The 22332-nt window shown below is 44.8% G+C and overlaps 1 protein-coding gene across 2 annotated transcripts in view; it reads left to right on the top strand.

Annotated features, from left to right (window-relative positions):
• HMGA2 (high mobility group AT-hook 2) overlaps positions 1 to 8332 on the top strand; it is a 141057-nt gene extending 132725 nt beyond the window's left edge. For both annotated transcript variants that reach the window (XM_043562961.1, XM_043562962.1), the window contains one exon: positions 8179 to 8332. In XM_043562961.1, coding sequence (XP_043418896.1) covers positions 8179 to 8226 — 48 coding nt within the window. In that variant the 3' untranslated portion in view covers positions 8227 to 8332. The remainder of the gene's footprint in view (positions 1 to 8178) is intronic.
• Positions 8333 to 22332: the final 14000 nt, after the last annotated feature.

The following is a 22332-nucleotide window of genomic DNA, read 5'->3' on the forward strand; positions in this document are numbered from 1 at the left end:
TAAAATGGCAAATTAAGCAATAAATAGAAATGAGCTCATGTCTTCGTGTTTTAGCAGTGTGATGCAGTTGACTTCTCGGCCACATGGAACGCATTCTTTGGTAGGAAACAGTGGTGGGATTTGTTGTCGGCGTTGCTTTTATAAAAGTTAACCCCATGCAAGTATCCGATTATTATTATCGATAGAGGGAATGCTGTTCCTCGGCTTGTCACTTTGATGAGAATAAATCTCACGCCCTCTCAGACCTCTAAAAGGGTTTGGCTGGTCCGTCAGATATCTTCTTGTTTCTTGGGTTCCTTCTCTGAAGGCTTTGAACAGAGATCCAAAGTGACTCCTGCTAGATAATTCAGACAGTCTTTTCTCACCTGAGTCTACCCAAATGGGAAAATCGGCTTTAAAAATCCTAACGGTTCTCGTCACTTTCAACCCAGTTACCTCATGGTTGTTCTGCCCTGGCAAGCGCCACCTCTAGCAACTAAGACAGGTATAAACCTGCTCCTTTTCAATTTCCCAACGAGAGGCTTGGAAAGTTCCCCGTTTCTAAAAGAGCAGAAACAGAGCTTTGTGTTTTGAGGTAGAATCTTTACCTGCGAGTAACATCTTCTGGGGGGGGGGGGGGGCGGGTACCAGGGCAAAGAACTCTCAGTAAGCCTGGTTATCATGGGACTTTTCCCCTCTTAAAAAAAAAAAAAAAAGGTTGAATGTTTTTACAGGGACTTCAAGGGCTGTTTTAAGGATGTTTATATTTCAGACAACCTAAACATTGTTTGGAGCAAAAGGAGAGATTTCGTTTTGGGACAAGCACGTTGATGAATTGCAGTCAGCATCTTGTTCTTAAAGAAGGCATTTTGACTGGGGGCTCTCGGTCTAGACACACAAAGGAGAAAGGAGGAGGGGGGGGAGAGGGAGGGTATTCTCAGTCCAACACTCGTCTTTTAAATGGTACCTTGGCCAATGCAGTAAATAATTCCTAATAAATCCGATTTGCAAATGGTCACTCTCCCATTGCACCGTGATTTATGCTGCCCAAGTCATAAAGAGCACTGATTTATTTATTTTCCTACTTAGGCCCTTTCAAGCTGGCAAAACATTTTGTGGGCCAGTAATTGTTTGGTACCAACCGGCAAAACACGGAGAATTCTATCAAAGCCCAGCCTGAGCGGCACTGTTTTGTTGTAGAGGAAATACTTTTTGATTTAACCTCTGACCTCTGACATTGCAAAGGTCAAGGGAAAAGGAGAGAGCACAGCAGAAATCAACGTTTAACCCTTACAGTAAAATCCCTCAAGGACGTAACAGCACAGGTGGGGCAAAGAGACATATCAAAATTATTATTAACCATAAACATATGAAGTAATTAGCTTAGCCAACACTTGTAATAAGGGAATATGAGCGAGGTGAAGTCAGCTGTGTTTTGGCAGAGAATGTCTCATAGAGATGACATAAACTTCTAACAGAAGTGAAAACACATCACTCAATGTAAAAACCTCCAAAAGGCAAAAATTTAGTGTTTCTGGGTTTGCCAGATTTCCTATATGAGTTGTTTTTTTTTTTTTTTAAGTATGATTGTTTTTAACCATGTGAAGCCCATGGATCAGGCTAAAAATGAAAATGGCAATGTCTGCCTGCTTTTCCTGTGCGTGGTGATGTGAGTTGAATAAACACCAATTATTTATTCAATAGGTAAACTTTCTTCTCGTTATCCAAACATGCTGACCCAAATTAATATGGATAAATAAATAGTAACTGGTTTTAAAACCTGGTCTTTCTAAGAAAATCTGTAATGTTTGAATAGAAATCTAATGCTTTGTCCAACACACTTCCTTTACGTTCAGGAAGTGTTTGCTGAACACTCAAATGTGTATTGAGTAATTACCTGTTGACTTACTGCTGTTACTGATATTTTCACAATCTTATTCAAAAGTCCTAACCCAGGACAATGAAAAACATTCGGTGAAAAATGTTTGACCAAAATCCAGCAATGTTCTCTTCCCTGGCGGCAAATACAACAATATGCAAAATTTATACACATAGAAAACAAAGAGAAAAGGTTTCTCCTGGTCTGTGCCACCGATAAACACATCTGGAATGGAACCATTAAATACCCTTTAGCCTAGCCATTTTCAAAAACTGCTTTGCATGAAAACAAGAACATTCCTCAACCATTTTTGGAGATGTTGAAATAAACTTCCTTCTCCTGAATGCTTCCTTCGTGCAAAAATCCTTTCGCTACATCTTTAGTATTTTTCAAACCTGAGGCTCCTTTAGGAAGCATTAGAACGGGCATGGCAAATCCATACAGCTCACCATCCTCAGAAAGGGCGACTTACAGGATCATGAAACTTGCAGTCAGTTTATCCGTGAAATGATTTCCCTATCTGCAAAGTGTGACTCCCTTCTGAAATCAGTGGTAAATATCCCTTCACCCCAGGAAACAAATCTGCATATCCCGGGGATGAACAGTGACCTCTGTTTACAATACTCTCAGTGACAGAACCCTGATCAAGGACACAGACGAGAGAAACAGGAGTGCATTTGAGAAATCAAAAACATCTTGTTTTGTTTTCTTTTTCAAGGCTTTATTTAAAATTTTTTTTTCAACGTTTATTTATTTTTGGGACAGAAACAGACAGAGCATGAACGGGGGAGGGGCAGAGAGAGAGGGAGACACAGAATCGGAAACAGGCTCCAGGCTCTGAGCCATCAGCCCAGAGCCTGACTCCGGGCTCGAACTCACGGACCGTGAGATCGTGACCTGGCTGAAGTCGGACGCTTAACCGACTGCGCCACCCAGGCGCCCCTCAAGGCTTTATTTAAAAATCGTGTGTTTGTTTCTCACCAATCTATCATTGAATCACAGGTAAAGAAACACACAGAGAATGAGTAACTGCAATTAATCATTATTCCACACTGTTATCTTATAGGATTTTTTTTCTCTTTTTTTTTTTCAAAAATGTTCCCATTTGATTGTCACATTTTCCCCTCACACCCTGCTGGGCAGTTAGGTGGGTATGGTCATTACTGGTCTGACACAGTGAGAACAGACGTGAGTTACACAACCCATCAATGCCAGGGCTGATGTCTGTGGTCAACGACCTCTAGGATCAACCAGTCTTCATTACTTTAAACATCCCTCAATAAAGACCTTAACACTGACTTTATCAAGTTGATGGTCACACATGCAGGATAGTCCTGATGCTCGTATATTTCTATAGACATAAAGCTAAAATAAAGAAAGCACTAGGTACAAATGCCATGCCTATCCCAACTTCTTAAGTCTCCTTTTTCAAAAAGTATATTCCCCTCCTAACATTTCCACCAGAATACCTTCCACTTGCCAGATTATCCGGTTTCTATATGTTCCATTTAACGTATTTTTAAAAATCTGATGTAAAGTTTTCCTAGTTGGAGGAAATAATCACTTTCCATTAAGTTAAACAGCCTCAATCCATTTTTTTATTTTTTTAATGTTTATTTAGTTTTGAGAGACAGAGACAGAGCGCCAGCAGGGGAGGGGCAGAGAGAGAGGGAGACACAGAATCCGAAGCAGGCTCCAGGCTCTGAGCTGTCAGCACAGAGCCCGACGCGGAGCTCGAACCCATAAACCTCGAGATCATGACCTGAGCCAAAGTCAGACGCTCAACCGCCTGAGCCACCCAGGCACCCCCCTCTTTTTTTTTTAATGTTTATTAAATCCATTTTAAGTTAAAATATCTGACAGAAAAATAGAAAAACTCCATTTTGTGGTCTTGCGGGTCACTTAGCTGCAGCTGGAACTTGAAAAATTGGTTTCTGGTCATTGCTGCTGAGGCAGAGAGCCCGTTATTTCTTTTCGGGTGGGACTGGCTGGAGATACTCGGCAACGTGAAAAACTCTCAAATGTGTCTGTCATTCTGAGTCCTTAACGAGTTGGACACGTTAAGATGACAATAAGAATTTGTCACTAAACCATAGCGACTCTTTCTAGACAACCAGGTATTTGTAGGTTTATTGGCAAGATAGCTTAAATTGCAGATGTATTTTTAGCCCGCAGCATTTTTATAATAACAGAGTTGCAGAATTCTTTGCAATCAAGGAGAAGAAATAAGGATTTATTAAAGCCGACATGGACTTCTGGGATTTTGGACTCCTTACTCCACACAAAGAGGGGGATCATGGGGACCCAACTCCTACAATTTGTAAGGAGACCATTTCTGTTTCCCGATTCCATTTAGAATTCACCGGCCCCTCTTCCACTGCAGACCTGCTGTTTAGTCTGCATCTGAAAATTAAACCCAGAGCTTCGGCTCTCCCATTAAATACTAAACGTTCCTCCAGCACACGCCCTCACCCGCGTCTGTGTGCTAAGATCTATGATTAGACTCTTAAGACGTTTAAAATTCCATCAAGCATTAGAGGATAAGGCTGGATTTTTCCAGGAGTCATAAGAAAAATACAGTCCTCCAACTCTGCCCACTTTCCTTTCCCTCTCTTCAGTTTTCTGCCCAAAAGACTCGCGTGTTTCGCCCCGGTGTGGTGCCGCCTCCGTTGTCTCTGTTAAAGCGGCCGCGTGAGTGGCTGGGAGCTGTTCAGTGTTCAGAGGTCTTAGTGGCCGGTGCTCGTAAAAATGTCACCGTGCACTTCCACTTTGAAAAGTCCTCTTATCCTGCCTTCCCCCAGCCCCCTTCCGACAGTTAGCCTCCTTGACCAGACGGCTGCTGGTTTGCCTTCCCACCTTGTGGACTGGCCTAACGAGACGCGCGGAACTCTCGGCTCTCGGATTTCAGTCTGCCTATTGCCTCAAAGCTGCTCTTGGGGGGGGCCTACACCAGCTCAAAGGTCCTTTGGCCATGTGTTGCAAGCATGAAGTAATTTAAATAAGTGTCTCGAGGTGCAAGCTATTGTCTGTCCTAAGTGGCGGTGTCTTCTAAGCCACCCGAGAAGGTTGAATCTCAGGGGTCCCCACCAACTACTCTCCCATGGAAATAAGAGTCTTTGGGGACGTCAGAGCCAGCTGCCGCTTCCCTCCATCACCCGTTTCGGTCCGCATTTGGCACCACAGAAGGGCCCGTGTGAAGTCTAGTCAGCTGCGACACTTGGGGCAGCAGAGGGTGGGTGTTCCACGTTCATCTTTTTTTTCCGGGCAGGGAAGATTTTTCTTCTCCTAATTACACCCGTACTTTTTGCCACGGCGAACCACACATGTAGCGAAAAGTCAAATCACTGCAAAGGTGGCCATGTCACCACCTTGGAGGGTGGCCAGTCAGGGCCATGCCAAGAAGAGAGAACTCTCCACCTACTAGACATGTGAGAAAACCATCATGCGGAGCATGTGAGAGCCACATCACTTCCAGAAGTTCGCGGAGTGAGTCTCCCACTCTCTGACCCTCTAGTTATATACCCAGTACTAACTGACAGCCACCAGTAGAAGAATTTCAAGGTCAGCGGAAAGACACATGAATAATACGACTCTCCGTGTTGTGTTAGGAATGGTTAAGTAAAGGAAACAATATGAGGGACCATCATTTTCAGCTGAGTTGTGTCTCAGGGATTTAAATAAACCACTCACATATCGGGAGCTTCAAGAGCTCAAATCAAGCAAAGTTTCTGGGAATGTTTTGAAAAGCTGATCACATTCCATCTACTACAAGGTCTTTGTAAGTTCATGGCCTGAAAATTCTATTTCCTTCCGGATCTGACAGTACTGTGGGTTCCAGATGATATAGAAAAACCAAGCAGTTAGAAATGGAATAATTACAGCTAAATCCAGGAGGTTTTCCAGCTTGACGGAGTTCTAGTAATTTGTTAACCAGAAGAAGAGGGAATAAAATCTACCTGCCAGCTTTTATGCTGTGGTCTGTTTCAGAGCGGTACTCTTAAGTTCACACCTCATGTCATCATGAGAAGTGAGTCATTTGGGGACGGATGAAGAGTGTATCTGCCTAACAACTTAGTGACTTTCTGGAATTTAAATATTAAGTGAAAAGACAAGGTCATAGGGCAGCCGAACCTTGGCTTGTCTCTCTTTCGGCTGTCCGTGGCTTTGATCACGCTACATCCTCCTTTGTGGCCAGGGCTCCGTAGAGAATCTCAGGGTCATGGCCTGTTGCCTATCAAGAGGTATAAACCTGCCGCTTAAATATGTGAAGCCCTCAGTCTGGGAGTTGGGAGCAGGGGAGGTAGCTTCATACGCTCCACATTTCCCACATAACCCGAAGCAGACTAAACAAAACCGGTGTGAAATCTCATGACTTGATGCTGCTGCGGTTATATTTTTTAAGCTGTAATCCATTCATTTGTAGGTGTGTTTATTCCCAGGATTTACAGCTTTCTCGGTCTTTGGGGGAAGAGAATGTTTGAAACCTTTCGCAAAGGGTTTGCAGTGAGCAGTGATCTGTGATTAAAGCCCAGGATGGAGAGACAGAGAGAGAGCGAGAGACAGAGAGAGAGAGAACACGTGCACGCACACATGCATTCATGTGAGTGTGTGAGTGCCCGTTGGTGTGGGCTTTTTTTCCTCCCGTTTGCTGCTCTTACGCAAAAGCGTCACACCTGGTAGCATTTAGGAGCTCCTTCACAGCTGAAGTGTTTCAAACACTAATGAATGGAAGTTTGGTCATATAACGCAGACGAGCTTTAAGGCACGCTTTACTGAATGGTGCACTGTAGTGACCTGGGAAAGGAAGAGGGGTATAAATTGTGTCAGTTAGCCACCCAGACAAAATGAAGCCATGTGGAAAATCAAATCTATTAAAGTATGAAGGCTGTTATAAGCTGTTCTAAGCTGGCCATTCTTAAAGGGGCTCTGTTTGCTGCCGGAGTAAATGTTTATCTCTTCTCCCAGATCCTTTTCACATGCCGTCTGAGGAGACAGTGTGCAGTATTTGATAAAAAATCATCCTCTCCCTAACGACGCTTTTATCAGAAATGTTTATTGTCTCCGCTTTACCACCCATGTCCCGAAAGGTACTTGCACGTTTGTTCAATAAGCAAAGGGAAAGAGAACCGTGTGCGGCTTAAGCCAGCTTGCAGAAACTCCCAACAAATTCCAGAGCCATGGGGAATCAGAAAAAAAGAAAGGAGGAGGAAGAATTAGATTTATATGGAGAGGAGGTCCTGCAAAAACACACATATTAGATTTTCTCTGCTTGGCCGGCCCACCATTAAGTGTTCGGTTGATGTGGACTTAGTATTGACATTCAGCAGCCATGCCAAACTTTGGTCATTGTCTCAAAATGTGCTTTAATAAATACAAGAATGAGGAACTCGATTTGGAGAGGCAGTTAGTAGTCAGCTCTTGCAACCCTTCTCCAAGCTCGTTTCTGTGCTCACACTGCCTCTGCCCCGTGGCGGTGGCGTCCTGGTCACGCACAGGTTCTGGCGCCCGTCTGCCCCGCCCAATTCCCGGCCCTACTCCCTCCGTAGCTTTGGGTACATCGCTTTCCATGCCTTGACTTTTTCGTCTATAAAACGGGGACAGGGGCGCCTGGGTGGCGCAGTCGGTTAAGCGTCCGACTTCGGCTCAGGTCACGATCTCGCGGTCCGTGAGTTCGAGCCCCGCGTCGGGCTCTGGGCTGATGGCTCAGAGCCTGGAGCCTGCTTCCGATTCTGTGTCTCCCTCTCTCTCTGCCCCCTCCCCCGTTCATGCTCTGTCTCTCTCTGTCCCCCAAAAAATAAATAAACGTTGAAAAAAAAAACGGGGACAATAACAAACAATCCCCAAGAGCCTCTAGTAAGCCTCGTGGACGTATGGGCTATTACTGCCAGTATCTGAAGGACAGGTTCATTTGAGTCTTAAGAAAGGATTTCCCTTGACTTGGGTTCTTTTCTTACTTGTGCGCCGGGTTTGTAAAACTGGTGACCGGCACGCTGTCGGGAAAAATTTATCCATTTCTTTTTTACTCTGATTGGTGAGTGAGCTTACATTGGCCTGACATTCTCTGGACTGCACACAATTGAATTTGCTGACCAGCCGCCATGATGTCAAGCCTTAAGTCAACAGGGGCTAAATGACTCTGCTCTGGGAAAAAACAACACCTTGATTCCTCAATTACAGTTTAAGAAGCCCTGGGAATGAGGGCTTGCCAAGCGTCCGCATCCTCTTTTGCAGCCAGCAGAACGTGCTGTGGAGACAGGTCGTCTCTGAACCGTTGGCAAAGAAGAGCCCACACTAATGGTTGTGCCCTTTGTGTGTTCCAGGAGGAGACTGAAGAGACATCCTCACAAGAGTCTGCAGAAGAGGATTAGGGGGCGCCAACATTCGATTTCTACCTCAGCAGCAGTTGGATCTTTTGAAGGGAGAAGACACTGCAGTGACCACTTTCTCTATTCCCATGGTCTTTCCACTTTCATCTGGGGGGGGTGGGGGGGTGGGGGGAAGGGGGTGGGGCGGGAGCAGGGTGGGGGGCGGGCGGGGAGAAATCACATAACCTTCAAAAGGACTATATTAATCACCTTCACAGTCCCAGGTTTAGTGAAAAACTGCTGTAAACACAGGGGACACAGTTTAACAATGCAACTTTTAATTACTGTTTTCTTTTTTTCTTAACCTACTAATAGTTTGTTGAACTGATAAGCAGGAGCGGGTGGGTGAGAAAAACTCCGAATCGGGTTTAGTCGAGCATGCACTGCCCACAGACCAGAGAGCGTCACGCTCCTGCCGTGGGGCGCTCCCCACCCCGGGAAAGGCGCAGTGTTCAACACTGTGTACCGCTCGGCCACCGCCCGACCCGCTCGCCGTAGTGAAGCTTCTGTTTAGAACACCAAAGATAGGACTAGATACTACTTCTCTCTTTTTCGTATAATCTTGTAGACACTTACTTGATGGTATTTTAACTTGTAGTTCCAAACGAGACGAAACGCTGATGTATCCTTTCATCCAGCTAACAAACCAGAAAAAAAAAGGTTATGTTCCTGTCTCAAAAAGGGAAGTCAGCAAACAGATATTGCCAACGCCTCTATTTATGGATCTCACACATATCAGCGGGAGTGATACATTTACCCACGGCGCTCGCTTTCAGGAAAACGCCCATCCGTATAGAACCTACTTCCTACAGAGCCAAATGCCACTGAGCAATAAATCACACTTGTTAGCTTCAAAGCATTTAAGGAACCTAGACAAGTCAAATTATCCTCTTTGTAATTTACTGCAAAGGTACAACAGAGTAACATCCGATGAACCCGCCCGAATGCCGATGGGGTGGGAGGAGCGAGATCTAAATTTCTTTTGCTGTAGTTATAGGACAGTTGAAAAAAACAAAACAAGCAGTCCCTCTCTGTCTCTCTGTCTCTCTGTCTCTCTCCATTATGTATCCGTTTCCGTGAAAGACCTAAATACCACTTACCTCAAATTAAGCGTACGTATTACGTCAAGTAATACGTTTTGACATAGGATGGTTGACTGAGGTGCTTTACTTCGGCTTCAGCCCACCGTCTCTTCATTCAAACTGCACTTTTAGCCAGAGATGCAATAATATATCCCCACTACTCAATACTACCTCTGAATGTTACAATTAATTTACAGTCTAGTACTTATTACATGCTGCTATACACAAGCAATGCAAGAAGAAAAAATAACCTAATGGGTAGGTGATGCTAATCATCTGTGGTTCCTTTTGTACACTTCATTACAGTTAAAGAAGCAGTCTCCTTACTGTGTTTTCAGCATGGCTATGTATTTTTCTATTTTTTTGTTAATTAAAATTTTACAAATACTTGTTTCAGCTTCTCTGCTAGATTTCTACATGAACTTGAATTTTTTTTTTTTTTTAACCAAGTCGCTCCTAGGTTCTTAAGGATCAGTTTCCTCAATCACACTACACGCCACACAAAATTTGACTGTAACATTTGACTCTTACCCTCCACGTTTGTACCTCAAATGAATTGTTTAAGGAAATGGACTAATTGACTTGCAAAGACCTACCTCCAGACTTCAAAAGGAAGGAACTTGTGACTTGCAGCATCCGTGTGTGTCAGGGTTTGATGTTGTTCAAACCGCAGCGATCCCGAGTCCAAACTATTTTTGTAAAAGACGTTTGATAGAAAGGAACACATTTTTGCATACTTTTGGCAAAGAAAGAAAGAAAATAAAGCCAACCTTCAAAGAAACTTGAAGCTTTGTAGGTGTTATGCGACAAGCCCAGCTTTTGCATGATGCAATCAAAAAAATCTATGTTTTTTTCAGATTGGTTGAATATGAGAAAATGCTTGACAGATATTTTCATGTATTTTACACAAGTGCGATTTTTGTAATATGTCTCCCCCAGATTTATTTTAAACGCTTCTTATGTAGAGTTTTTTATTGCTTTCTCTCCTCGTGAGTGTGCTGACTTTTTAACATGGTATTATCAACTGGGCCAGGAGGTAGTTTCTCATGATGGCTTGTGTCAGTCTGGCTTTTAGTACTGAAGCCAAATGAAACTCAAAACCATCTCTCTTACAGCCACTTCGGGGAGGTCGTTTCAGAGGCCACACACCTCTCGGAGACTGGCAGATGGCTCACTGTTGTGAATCACCAAAGGAGCTACGGAGAGAATTAAAACTCAACCTTACTGTTAACTGTGCATTAAATAAGCAAATAAGCAGTGGCTCCTAAAAATAAAAGTCCCAACCCGTATCTTTGGTTGGGCCTTTCGAAACCTCATTGGCCAGCTCGTAAAACTGAAGCAAGTTGCTCATGTTGGCCAAACTCGGAGCACCGAGCGATTTCCATCTCTGATGAAGTTACTCTTTTGTTTCCTATACGTTGTACAATCAAAACACACGACTACCTCTTAAGCCCCAGTATACCTCATTTTTCATACTGAAAAAAAAAAAAAAAAAGCTTGTGGCCAATGGAACAGTAAGAACATCATAAAATTTTTATATATATAGTTTATTTTTGTGGGAGATAAATTTTATAGGACTGTTCTTTGCTGTTGTTGGTCTCGGCTAAGTAAGACTGGACATTTAACTTTTCTACCATTTCTGCAAGTTAGGTATGTTTGCAGGAGAAAAGTATCAAGACGTTTAACTGCAGTTGACTTTCTCCCTGTTCCTCTGAGCGTCTTCTAACTTGATTCTTTGTTCTTCATGTAGAGTTGCTGTCTATGATTGTACTTTGAATCGCTTGCTTGTTGAAAATATTTCTCTAGTGGATTATCACTGTCTGTTCTACACAATAAACATAACAGCCTCTGTGATCCCCATGTGTTTTGATTCCTACGCTTTGTCATAACTCCATTAAATGAGTAATAAAGTTTGGTCAAAACAGGTCATGGAGAGAGACATTCACAAGTCATTTTGTCGCACCCCCTGCATATTGTGGGCCCACGCCTCTACGTACCCTGACCTAACGTTTTGAAGTACTGTGCTGCTTAAATCAACTGCCCTAGATTCGCCTTTCACGGTCTGGCATTTAATCCTACAAAGATGACCTTAGAATTAATGTAAAGGAAGATTGGGCTGTAGGTTCAAACTGGAGAATCTCTCCTGAAGGCTGGCATCTATGATGTTGGTAAGGGAAGTGGGTGATGATATCCTCGGTATCTTTCAAGTGACGGTTGCAGAGCGTGCCAAAAGTTGTTGGGTGAAGAGAGTAAGACGTGAAAAGACACCGAGTGTCTCTGGATAGGAGTCTCTTACTTTATAAGAACCAGAAGCAGGGTCAGAATTATTCCACCAAGTTCAAGATCCCCTTTACATCTCAATTACTGATTATGAATACATCCAGGAGCGTTCCAAGGCTAAAATCTTCTGGTTTATGCTGTCACCACTGTCACTAAAACCCTTCCTTTAGATTCTTTGGAAGGACTTACCCTTAAACATCTCCTGTTGGGGAATTTATTGTTGAATTTATGACTAGACTCCTTCTTTCAATTATTTTCACAGCCAATATTCTCCGAGTGCCTACTTTGTGCTAAGCCCCAGACCAAGAGACCTTCAAAAGATCATCTTCCTTAGAGAAAACTATGCAGGTAGAGAAATACAGGCAGCATATGAAAAGAACCAAACACATTGCTTAGGCAACAAATGGCCAGAATTCGGAGGAGGCAAAGCCATTTCCCCGCTAGAGTGGATCATTAGTTCAGCCTATTAATAGACCAAATGTATTTAATATAACCCATATTTAGTCTCTTCATTTTTATTAACATACAAAATCACGTAAGAAGAAATTACTTCTGGAAAATGAAAACAAATAAACCAACAGAGAATCTTTGGCTTGAAAAAGAAAGAACAAGACGAGGCATGTTATGTCCAGAATGGAATAAGGAGATGAATAGGATAAACTTTTTACCGTATTGTAGAGTCGAAACTCACTAAACGATCTCTGAATCAGGTTTCCCTTTTCGTTTTAGAAAAATTAAACTATTGCTTACACGCAATAAGCATTACACTTACGAAAACTATTATGTGAAGAAACATTTTAGGTTTAAACCTAAGTTCAAGGAGGGTGTCCAAAAAAAATCAGCCAATGCATTCAAATAACAGTGGAGTCCCTAGTATGTGCTAGATATTGTTTGGGATAATAAAGGTAGAGGACATTTCATCCTTGCCCGTCAAGAGCCACAACTTTTCATGAGGGACTTGGACCCAATGGGGAGCTGTGTAACTAGAATGTTCCCGAGTTACCCTACAGGTGGTTGGAGGCATCCTGAACCCCCTGCCAGTAACAGGGATGAATTGCTGGCCGTCTCACAAGAGGGCTGTTGCATCAACAACAGAGAGGGATCCTGTGCGATACCGACAATGAGTCTCAGCCAGGGTAGCATTCCATATGTGTGTGGGGAGGGGAGGTGTTGTTCAGCAGGGTTAGGTACTCGACTCTTGGATGCATTCAGGAATGGTAAGTGGTTTAGAAGTATGGGAAGTAATAAAAACAAATAAGGGGCGCCTGAGTGGCTCAGTCAAGTGACTCGATTTTGGCTCAGGTCACAATCTCATGGTGTATGAGTTCAAGCCTCAAGTATGGGATTCTCTCTCACCCTCTCTCTCTCTCTGCCCCTCCCCCACTTGCGTGCACGCGCGCACGCTCTCTCTCTCTCAAAAAAATAAACTTAAAAAAATAACAACTGGAGAATGAATGACAGTGCCGTCAGTGTGGCAGAATGCAGACCCATACTACAGATTAGTGAATGAAACTTCAGAAAAGTGAAACAATAGGAAGCTCAAGAGTGGAGAAGAGGGCAAAATGGGCTTGCTTCTCATCAAGCTTTATTTCCATAAGATGACTTTTTATTGAACAAGACTAGTTCTTAGAGTCAGGTAGGGTCCTCCTTGAGCAGTTACTCCTCAGATCTAGGAAATCTGGCCTACAGGGGGAAGAGAAGTTGAAAAGAACCAAAATCACTTGTGAAATATGGAATGCAGCTGGGTAACGTCCAGAGAGTCAAAAGGTAGCAACAGAGGTCTACACCCGTAGTCTTGAGTTTAGCCATCTGTGAAACTTGGCGGCCTGTGCTCAGCCTGAAGTAGGTGGGAAATGGCTGTGGATGTGACCCTCTGCCTGGCTCTCTGCTCCTCTATCCTCAGACTTTTCATTCAGGGGGCCACCCCTGCCAAGCCAGCCATGGGAGGGGTGTGCCCTACTCTCATACCAAGGCCCCGGGTACAGCCAATGGGAAAATGCTTCAGGTCAGTAGCCCCCCCCCCCCCCCCCGGTGTATCCAGTTTACAATAGTTGGGTTCTTCTCTTCTGCCCCTGAGCCTGATTCACAACCTTAAGAACACACCCCCACCCCATTCATGCAGGGCTAGGCCCTTGCCTTCCTCCCCGCAGCCCTCCCAAGGCCCTCATCCTTTGTCTGTACATCGCTCAACACTGGGGCTGACCCCTTGTGACCTGCTCGTCCCATGCCCTCCTCTCCTCTCATCTGATTACCTACTTTCTCGCTTTTGGACTTCACCTGGTTTGTGGCTGCCCTGATCCTAGTTTAAGCATACATTCTCAGAAATGTAGGATAACATTTGAAAATGCTCCTTTGCCAGAACCTAGATGGTGGGTGCCTGCTTTGGGAGAGACTTGCTGGGGTGGGGTGGGGGTGCGGAGGAATGGCGGATGCAGGTCTCACCCCGTCATCTGCTGCCCTAGAGAAACAGCAGGAAAGAGGAGCACTGGAAGGCACGGCCACAACTTTCCCCTGAATACTCGAGATCTCAGAAGCTTCAGTGTCCTCTCAAGCCATGTTACCAATTGGTTCTTGCTTCTGCTGGGCATGTCAGGCACGTCTTAGAGGAATCTTAGGAAGAGGAGTTGCCATTTAAGCCGTGACACTCCAGGACAGGCAGTTAATTTCAGTTAATATTGAGACTCAGGTCATTCAGTCGCCTTTCAAAAGTGTCTGATGACTGATGTCCAGGGACACTGGACAAGGTATCCCACTGCACTGTAGACGCAAAAGGTGTGAGCTCTGGAACTAGACCGCCTAGGTTTGAATCCTGGCTCTGCCACTAACTAGCTGGGGACCTTGCACAAATCACATAACCATGCTGGGATCCGTTTTTTCATTTTTTTAAGTGTTTATTTTAATTTTATTATTTACTTTGAGAGAGAGAGGGGTGGCGGGGGGGCGGGCAGAGAGAGAGAGAGAGAGACAGAAAATCCAAAGCAGGCTCCGTGCTGTCAGCACGAGCCTGATGCAGGGCTCGATCATACAAACCGTGACCTGAACTGAAATCAAAAGTCGGACGCTTAACCAACTGAGCTGCCCGGGCAACCCATTTTCATTTTTAAGTAAAAATAATAACCTCTATCTAAAAGCGTTGTTGAGAGGATTAAATAAGTCAGTGCATATGAAATGATTAAAAGCACTTGGCATATAGGAGATGCTACACAGTGTTGGCTATCATTTTGGCTATTATTTTGGTAGGGTGGGCTTAAAGCTATCATTTTTTCCCCTTATTTGATCTTTGGCACACGAGGCTATCCTACAGATCGTGGGCAAAAACATATCAGGGTTTTCAAACCCCATTTTGGTTGTTGGGAAATCATTAATCTACATGCAGACTCCTTTTTCCCATTGTGGTTTGCACTCTGTTTGATGTCAGTGGAATCGCTAACCAAAGAGCCATCCCCTCCCCCCAAATCAGCAAAATGTAAGTTGCATCCATTACAGTGACGGTCTTAGGGGACCCTGAGGCCCCACAGCTTCAGTTGTCTGAGGGGATGCTCACTTTCTGCATCCATTTCAGCCAAGCTCTCAGCCCTGGGTGCTCCAGGTTCTTGTCTTCGGTCTTGGTTCAAAGTATCACAGTGTTGGGGTACTGATCTTCTCGGTGGTCTCCCTCCTCCTGGTGCATAGCATCCAGCTCCTGTTACTCCTTCAGATTCCAGCTGCTAGCTGTGCCCACCTCAAAGAGCTGACCTAGATGCACCTCTGCAGCCAGGCTTTGCACCTCGCGTTCCCGCTAGCATTCTTTAAGCTGCCTCATTGGCTTCTTCTGCCCTGTCCTCTTCCCCTGAACTGTGCAGCTCCTTAGATCTCCCTAAGCTAAATCTAAAGAGACTGGCTGGCCTCTTTGGCCCGGGAATAACGTTACTTTCTGGAGTACTGGAAGAGAAAAGGAGAGTAAACAAGGAGGCAGAGTGTTCCTGTTGTAGATTTCCTCTGATGACCAATCAGAACTGGGATGGGCGGAGGGGGCTCATGCCCATATCCACCTGCACCCGCCATCTCCTGGAAGCTCCTGCATTGGAGATGAATGGCTGTGTTAGCCGGGACTCCTTCGGCTGGAAGGAATATAACCCAAGTTCAAAACAGCTTAAGCCAAAAACAAAATAATAGCCAATGTAACCAAGAAGTCCGGGATACTGGATCTTTGGTGTGATTTGATCCAGGGACCCGAAGAAGGCGGCCAGGAGTCTGATGTTGTGTGGTCCTCAGTTCGGCTTTTCTTTCATTCGTACCTTGTCAGGTAGGCTCTCCTCTAGCGCTGGCAAAAAAGCTGCTGAAAATGGCAGACCCACATCCCGTTGGCCCAACAACCTCTACAGAAAGACAGTAGCGTTTGGTTTTGTTTTCCCAGTATTTCCAGAAAAACCTTGGGGCTGAATACTTTGGGGGTGACTTGGATCATAGGCTGATCAGTGTCACCAGGGGAAAGAAAACGCCCGTCGGCCAGATGTGGGTCACATATCTGCCCCCGTAGCCAGTCCAGAAGGGGGACCCCTGTAAGGTGGATGACAGGGGGAGGGAAGCCCACCCTGCGGGAAACACGAAATGGGCTGTGCCCCAAAGAAAAATCCAAGTGCACTTCCAGACGGGAAAATGGGAAGGAAGGACACAATGGCAGCCTGCTACGAAGGTCCACGCAGCAGGGCGCACTGAATAAGCGCGAAAGGGAGGTGAGATCAGTGTGAACAAAGCCCCACGGAGTCTCATACTTTATCATCGACGTGAATGGAAGTCCAGTCCCCCGAGAGGTGCCGACCTGGCGGGGGACTTCATGGGACAAGAAAGCAACCCTGTTTTAAGACACCGAGCTGTTGTTGGTTTTCACCAGCGCACAATTTAGCCCATCGTGACTGAAACAAGGACGACAATTCTCTTTGCAGAGCCTCATTTTTCACTTAACAAAACACTTTTACAAATTTCTTTTTTTTTTTTTTTTCATCACCATGCTGGGTGATATACCAGGTATTAGCATATCCCTGTAATGTCCTTTCGCTGCTCAGTATAAACCTTCTCTTGGGGGCACATCCCGAACCTACTTAATTCTAGCTTCCCAGACTGCCATGTGATTTAGCAAAGTTGGCTTTCCAGGGGATCACCGTCATTACAGCGCGCTCAGTCTCCAAGTCTCCATCCCCATCAACCAGGGTCCTTCCGTCGCATTGCAGAGCATCTGAACCCCGCTAATGTCCCCGTTTATCAATCCAAGAATCTGCTTTGGGAGAATATGAGCGCGAACAGATTTAAGGGATTATTCAAATTGCGGCAAGCAAGCTGCCTGTAGGACCCAGAACATTCTTCGGGGCCTCCAGAGTCTGGAGTCCCATTCCTTTATCTTTAGTTTAGTCACCAAGTCTGTAGGCTCAACCAAGTTCCCTGTGGCCTTGTGCTCTTAAATCAGGCACGCGGCAGGCTGATATATGGCCATTATTTATTACAATGGGATACCTTTAGCCATAAAACAATTATGTTCAGCCTAATCCCCAGCCAATTTAGTACTGTCATGGAAAATAAAACCTACGATTCAACCAGCTAATGAAAATGTGAAACTTTCACAAATCCGCAGTTATATTGTACTGCCTGTGCAATGATGACGGACGTCATCTTTACAAAACCAAGATTTCCAAATGCCTCTTGAATGTGGCTGTTCTCTCTCCGTTTCCATCGTCACTGCTGCAAGCCAAGCCACCACCACCCTCGGGTGCTCCGGCCGGGTAATCTCACCCCATTGAATTCTTTCTCTATCCACAGCAAGTGAGGTCTTTCTGAAAACACAAATGTAGTGCTATCGGAGAAAATTCAAAATCTCTTCGAAGGCTGGAATAGGGGAGCTTGGTCTGGCTCCTGCTTCCTTCTCCAACCTGAGCTCTTACCAACCTTCCTCGCTCCTTGCTGGCACTTTCTCACAGGCTCTAGCACCCTCTGCCTAGAGTGCTTTCCCTTGTCCTTCCCCCCACCCCCCGCCCCAGCAAAGCTCCTTCCTCCTCGTTCTTCCAGTCTCCGTTTGAAATGTTTTTCTAGGATACCTTCTCTCCCTGCCTCACTGCCTGTATTCTCACCTCCACACAGCCAGGGCCTCCAGTGTATATTCTCTTGGAACACTCCAGGCTTCTCCCTTCCAGCAATGACTGCGTTGATCTTTGTGTAATACACAGCTGGTTCGACGTGAGGACTGCCTTGCCACCTTTGTGTCCCCCGCACCTGGCGCAGTAGCTGACCGCAGTAGCCCCCCCAAAAGTGCTTGAATGGATAAGCCATGCTCAGGAACCACTGGGCTGAGCAGATCGATTCTCCCTGACAGCTCTTCACATGGCCTTTTTTCCCCAGACCTCCCCAGTCCCCTGGCACCCCACTGACCTTCACTCAGGCCTCCCTCGTCCCCCCGACCCAGGGCGCTGCACCCCGAACCTTTCCCTGCTGCCTCGCCATCACTCCCTCAACACACCCAATAGAACCTTTCCTCTGCTCCATTTCCGTAGATTCAACTTTCTGCGCGCATGCCCGTTTTGAAAAACCAACTGATAAAAAAACAAAAACAAAAACAAACTAACCACAGATGCTACACAAACATCCAGTGCAGTGTCGCAGATACAGGAGGCACCTGAAGCAAAGAGCGGTTGCTTCAAATTGCTCAACATCAATTTTCCTTTCCTTTGCCAGCAGTGCACCAGACCTTCCATTTGGTTTAGGTACAGGCACACGGCCCAACGTACATCCGTGAGATTTGATGTTAGCACTTTTCTGGAACCAACTAGGAAAGTGGACCTTTCCCACTCTGGCAGGACTAAAGCCCGTAGGATGCATGCCTGTAACTTCTGAGGGAAGAGTGGTAAGGAGGAAGGCATTACCATCCATCCACGAAGCCAGCATGGAGGAAAGTGGAGACAAGCTCTGGAGACAGACCAAGTGTTGAAGACAGTATTTGCCCCACTGGATCGTGCCTGAAGGCTCACAAAGTTTCTTCTTTTCTTGAAGTGTGTCAGAGCTGGGTTTTTCTCACTTGCACCCGGAAGAATCGTGACCACGCCATAGAGTATGAAGAGATGAATGAACATAGCGAAGGCAGAACTGACCTCTGAAGGCCTTATTCCAGTCTTGGTTCTATAAGGTCCCAGAGAGAGACCTTGGGCGAAGCTCTGAGTTTCAGTTTCCTAACGCACAGACTGAGTGGAGTGGTTGGATCAATCTTTAATATTCCTTCTAGGTTTAAAATTCTAGGGTTCTGTGATACCGAGATGTCCACAAAGGCTAACACAAAGGAATTAGTTCCAAGTGAACAGAATGTGGAATAAGAATCCACCCGGGAAATAGTCCTGGATTGGGGGAAGCCTTCCTGGCTCTCCCACATCTCAGGTGTGCACCACTTCCTGTTATTTTTCCAGGTGAGAGAAACAAGGCACTTTCTGGACTCATAAAAGAACCTACTGGAGATTGAAGCCAGCAAACAGCAAAATAGCAATCCCAGGGGATCCTGGGTGGCTCAATCGGTTGAGTGTCTGACTCTTGGTTTTGGCTCAGGTCACGATCTCACAGTTCATGAGTTTGAGCCCTGCATCGGGCTCTGCGCTGACAGCACAGAGCCTGCTTGAGATTCTCTCTTCCTCTCTCTCTCTCACTCTCTCTCTCTCTCTCTGCCCTTCCCCCGCTTGTGCACGCTGTCTCTCTCACTCTCTCTCTCCCTCAAAATAAATAAACGTAAAACAATCACAATCCCAGAGTCCGTAGAGTTTCATGAGAGTGACTGTCTGCTTCACAGTTGCTGGAGATGATATATACATGCATATATATATATATATATATATTACTTTAAATTGAATATACCTGGGAGCCATGATTTTTCTTAAATTTCAGATAATATAAAAATGCAATCAGTCAGAATTAAGCACAAATAATAATCATTATTATAATAACGATTATAATTCTAGCCAAAGACTAGTATGCAAAGAAGAGTTAGTAAAGAAAGCAAAAGAAGGGATGCCTGGGTGGCCCTGATTTCAGCTCAGGTCATGATTTCACAGTTCGTGAGATCAAGCCCCGAGTCAGGCTCTGTGCTGATAGTGCAGAAGCTGCTTGGGATTCTCTCTCTCCCTCTCTCTCTGCCCCTCCCCCCTCATATTCTCTGTCTCTCTCTCTCTCTCTCTCTCTCTCTCTTAAAAATAAATACACACTAAAAAAATTTAAGTGAATGAAATACAATGTATTATCACACTTGGTTAAATGAAAGATAAGGTGGCTGTTGTTCTGGTCATGATGGATAACATGATAAAGGTCTGTGGCAAGGGGCGCCTGGGTTAAGCGTCTGACTCAGTCGGTTAAGCGTCTGACTTCAGCTCAGGTCACGATCTCGCGGTCCGTGAGTTTGAGCCCTGCGTCGGGCTCTGGGCTGATGGCTCAGAGGCTGGAGCCTGCTTCCGATTCTGTGTCTCCCTCTCTCTCTGCCCCTCCCCCGTTCATGCTCTGTCTCTCTCTGTCTCAAAAATAAATAAACGTTAAAAAAAAAATTTTTTTTTTTAATTAAAAAAAAGGTCTGTGGCCAACCCTGTCTCAACTTCTAACTCTATGTGTCTCTGGACCACCATTCTAATCAAATTACATTCTGTCTAAAAGAAGTACCTTTCTTACAGAAGAAACAACCGCCATTTAAAAACAGACATTAAGATGGAGAACAGGGGCCCCTGGGTGGCTCAGTCAGTTGAGCTTCCGACTTCGGCTCAGGTCACGATCTCACCGTCTGTGAGTTCGAGCGCCGCGTTGGGCTCTGTGCTGACAGCTCAGAGCCTGGAGCCTGTTTCAGATTCTGTGTCTCCCTCTCTCTCTGCCCCTCCCCTGTTCATGCTCTGTCTCTCTCTGCCTCAAAAATAAAATATAACATTAAAAAAAAAATTAAAAAAAAAAGATGGAGAACAAACTGAGGGTTGCTGGAGGGGTTGTGGGAGGGGGGATGGGCTAAATGGGTAAGGGGCATTAAGGAATCTACTGAAATCATTGTTTCACTATATACTAACTAATTTGGATGTAAATTTTAAAAAATAAAAAAAATCAAAATTAAAAAAATCAAAAATCAAAAAATCAGAATAAAAAAATAATAAAATAAAATACAAACAGACATTAAGGCAGAGTCTACTCTTACATCTCAATGAAAAATTTCCCACAATTATTGTTAATAGCATCCTGACTTGTCCATTTGCTTTTGGAGTCACATATATTGAAAATCTACCATCACACATAAAGCACATAAGCCAAGTCGAATCATTTTCTTTCTTCCTGCTGTTCGTTTGCGTGTTCAGAAGGCGCTTCCAAAAAATTTTACCCTTTCATTTGTTATTCCTTAGCCTACCCCATAACTTGCACTAAAAAGTGAAATCTTGCCCGACTTGGCACTAATCACAGAATGAACCACACCTCCTTCAACAATCATCTTTCAACTAGTCTTAGCTTCAAGTTTTTTAAACCACCCTCAAAGTTCTCTTTTAACTTTTTGGTATCATTTGTGAGGGCATTCAGTGCACATTAGCTCTGGTCTGATGAAGAGCAATAGAAAAAGCATGAAGTCACAACGATGCTTCTAGGGTACCTCATGACCCAGCTGAGTGGGTGGGGAATGGGCGAGGGGAGGGGGCTGCCTTGAAAACATTTCCCTTCACGTAATCCAGAACCTGACCTCACGAGTGATGAGGCAAGTTCAGTTTTCAAAGTGGTCTTTGCTAACTATTATTCAAAGGCTCTGAAGAAACAGAAAAATAGAACTTTTCCTCACCTGTTTGTCAAGCCAGAAAGAAGAGGCTAGATAGCATGAGGAGCAAACCATTTTGAAAGTATTTTACTTCCTTCTTTCACAGGACTATAAATGCCGTGATGCATCCTCAATTTACTTAAGAAATTGCCAGAGAAAAAGAGTTTGGGAAATATTCTTGTCCTACCAAGCACCGGAAATAGGCACAGCCTTCTCTTTATCTCTTTTTCCTTTGACTTTGGGATCTAAGCCAATATTTTTAACTCATTAGCCTTTGGCTTAGCAATTGCTAAGCACAGCTGTGCAGTTAGTTGTTTTGGTTGTTATTTTTGACAAGTACTCAGAATATGCAGACTACGGTGAAACTGTATACAGTGACTATATACTTGCTTTCATTTATTCATTTGTGCATTCATTCGTTCGACTATTCATTCATGCCACGAGTGTTTGCTGAACCCCTACTCTGTATCAGGGTCCCATGCCTGTTCCATGTCCTAGAGCCAACAAGGCAAACAGTTCAGCTTCTGCACCCAGGGAGCGACAGGGCCAGCAGAGGAGTTGAAAAACAAACGGCAGCGACAATGCTGTATACGAAGTGCAATGTCAGAGGGACGTTCCAGAAGCTTCCGGAGGTGAAGGATGTTCCCATTTGGGTTGTGTCGTGCTCGAGAAAGGCTCCTGCAGGGAGGGCACGTCTAAGTTGAAGACCGAGAGCTGGGAAGGAGTTTGACACACGATTTTCCCTTCACTGTCTCCAGTTCCTGTTGCAACAGATCCCGTTGGCAGGCGTGTGTGTGGCTCTACAAGGGTTTCCTAGCAAATGAAAACTTTATTTGAAAGCGATTTGTGTGATGCTTTTTTTTTTTTCTTGCATTTTAAGGACGTGAGGAGGCCTATCAAATTTATATCTTGGTTATGAGGATTGATAAGCAGAATATATTCAACTGAGTTTAGGTTACTAAGTGGAAAACA

The sequence above is a fragment of the Prionailurus bengalensis genome, chromosome B4, assembly GCF_016509475.1.
Source record: "Prionailurus bengalensis isolate Pbe53 chromosome B4, Fcat_Pben_1.1_paternal_pri, whole genome shotgun sequence".
Classification (NCBI taxonomy): Eukaryota; Metazoa; Chordata; class Mammalia; order Carnivora; family Felidae; genus Prionailurus; species Prionailurus bengalensis.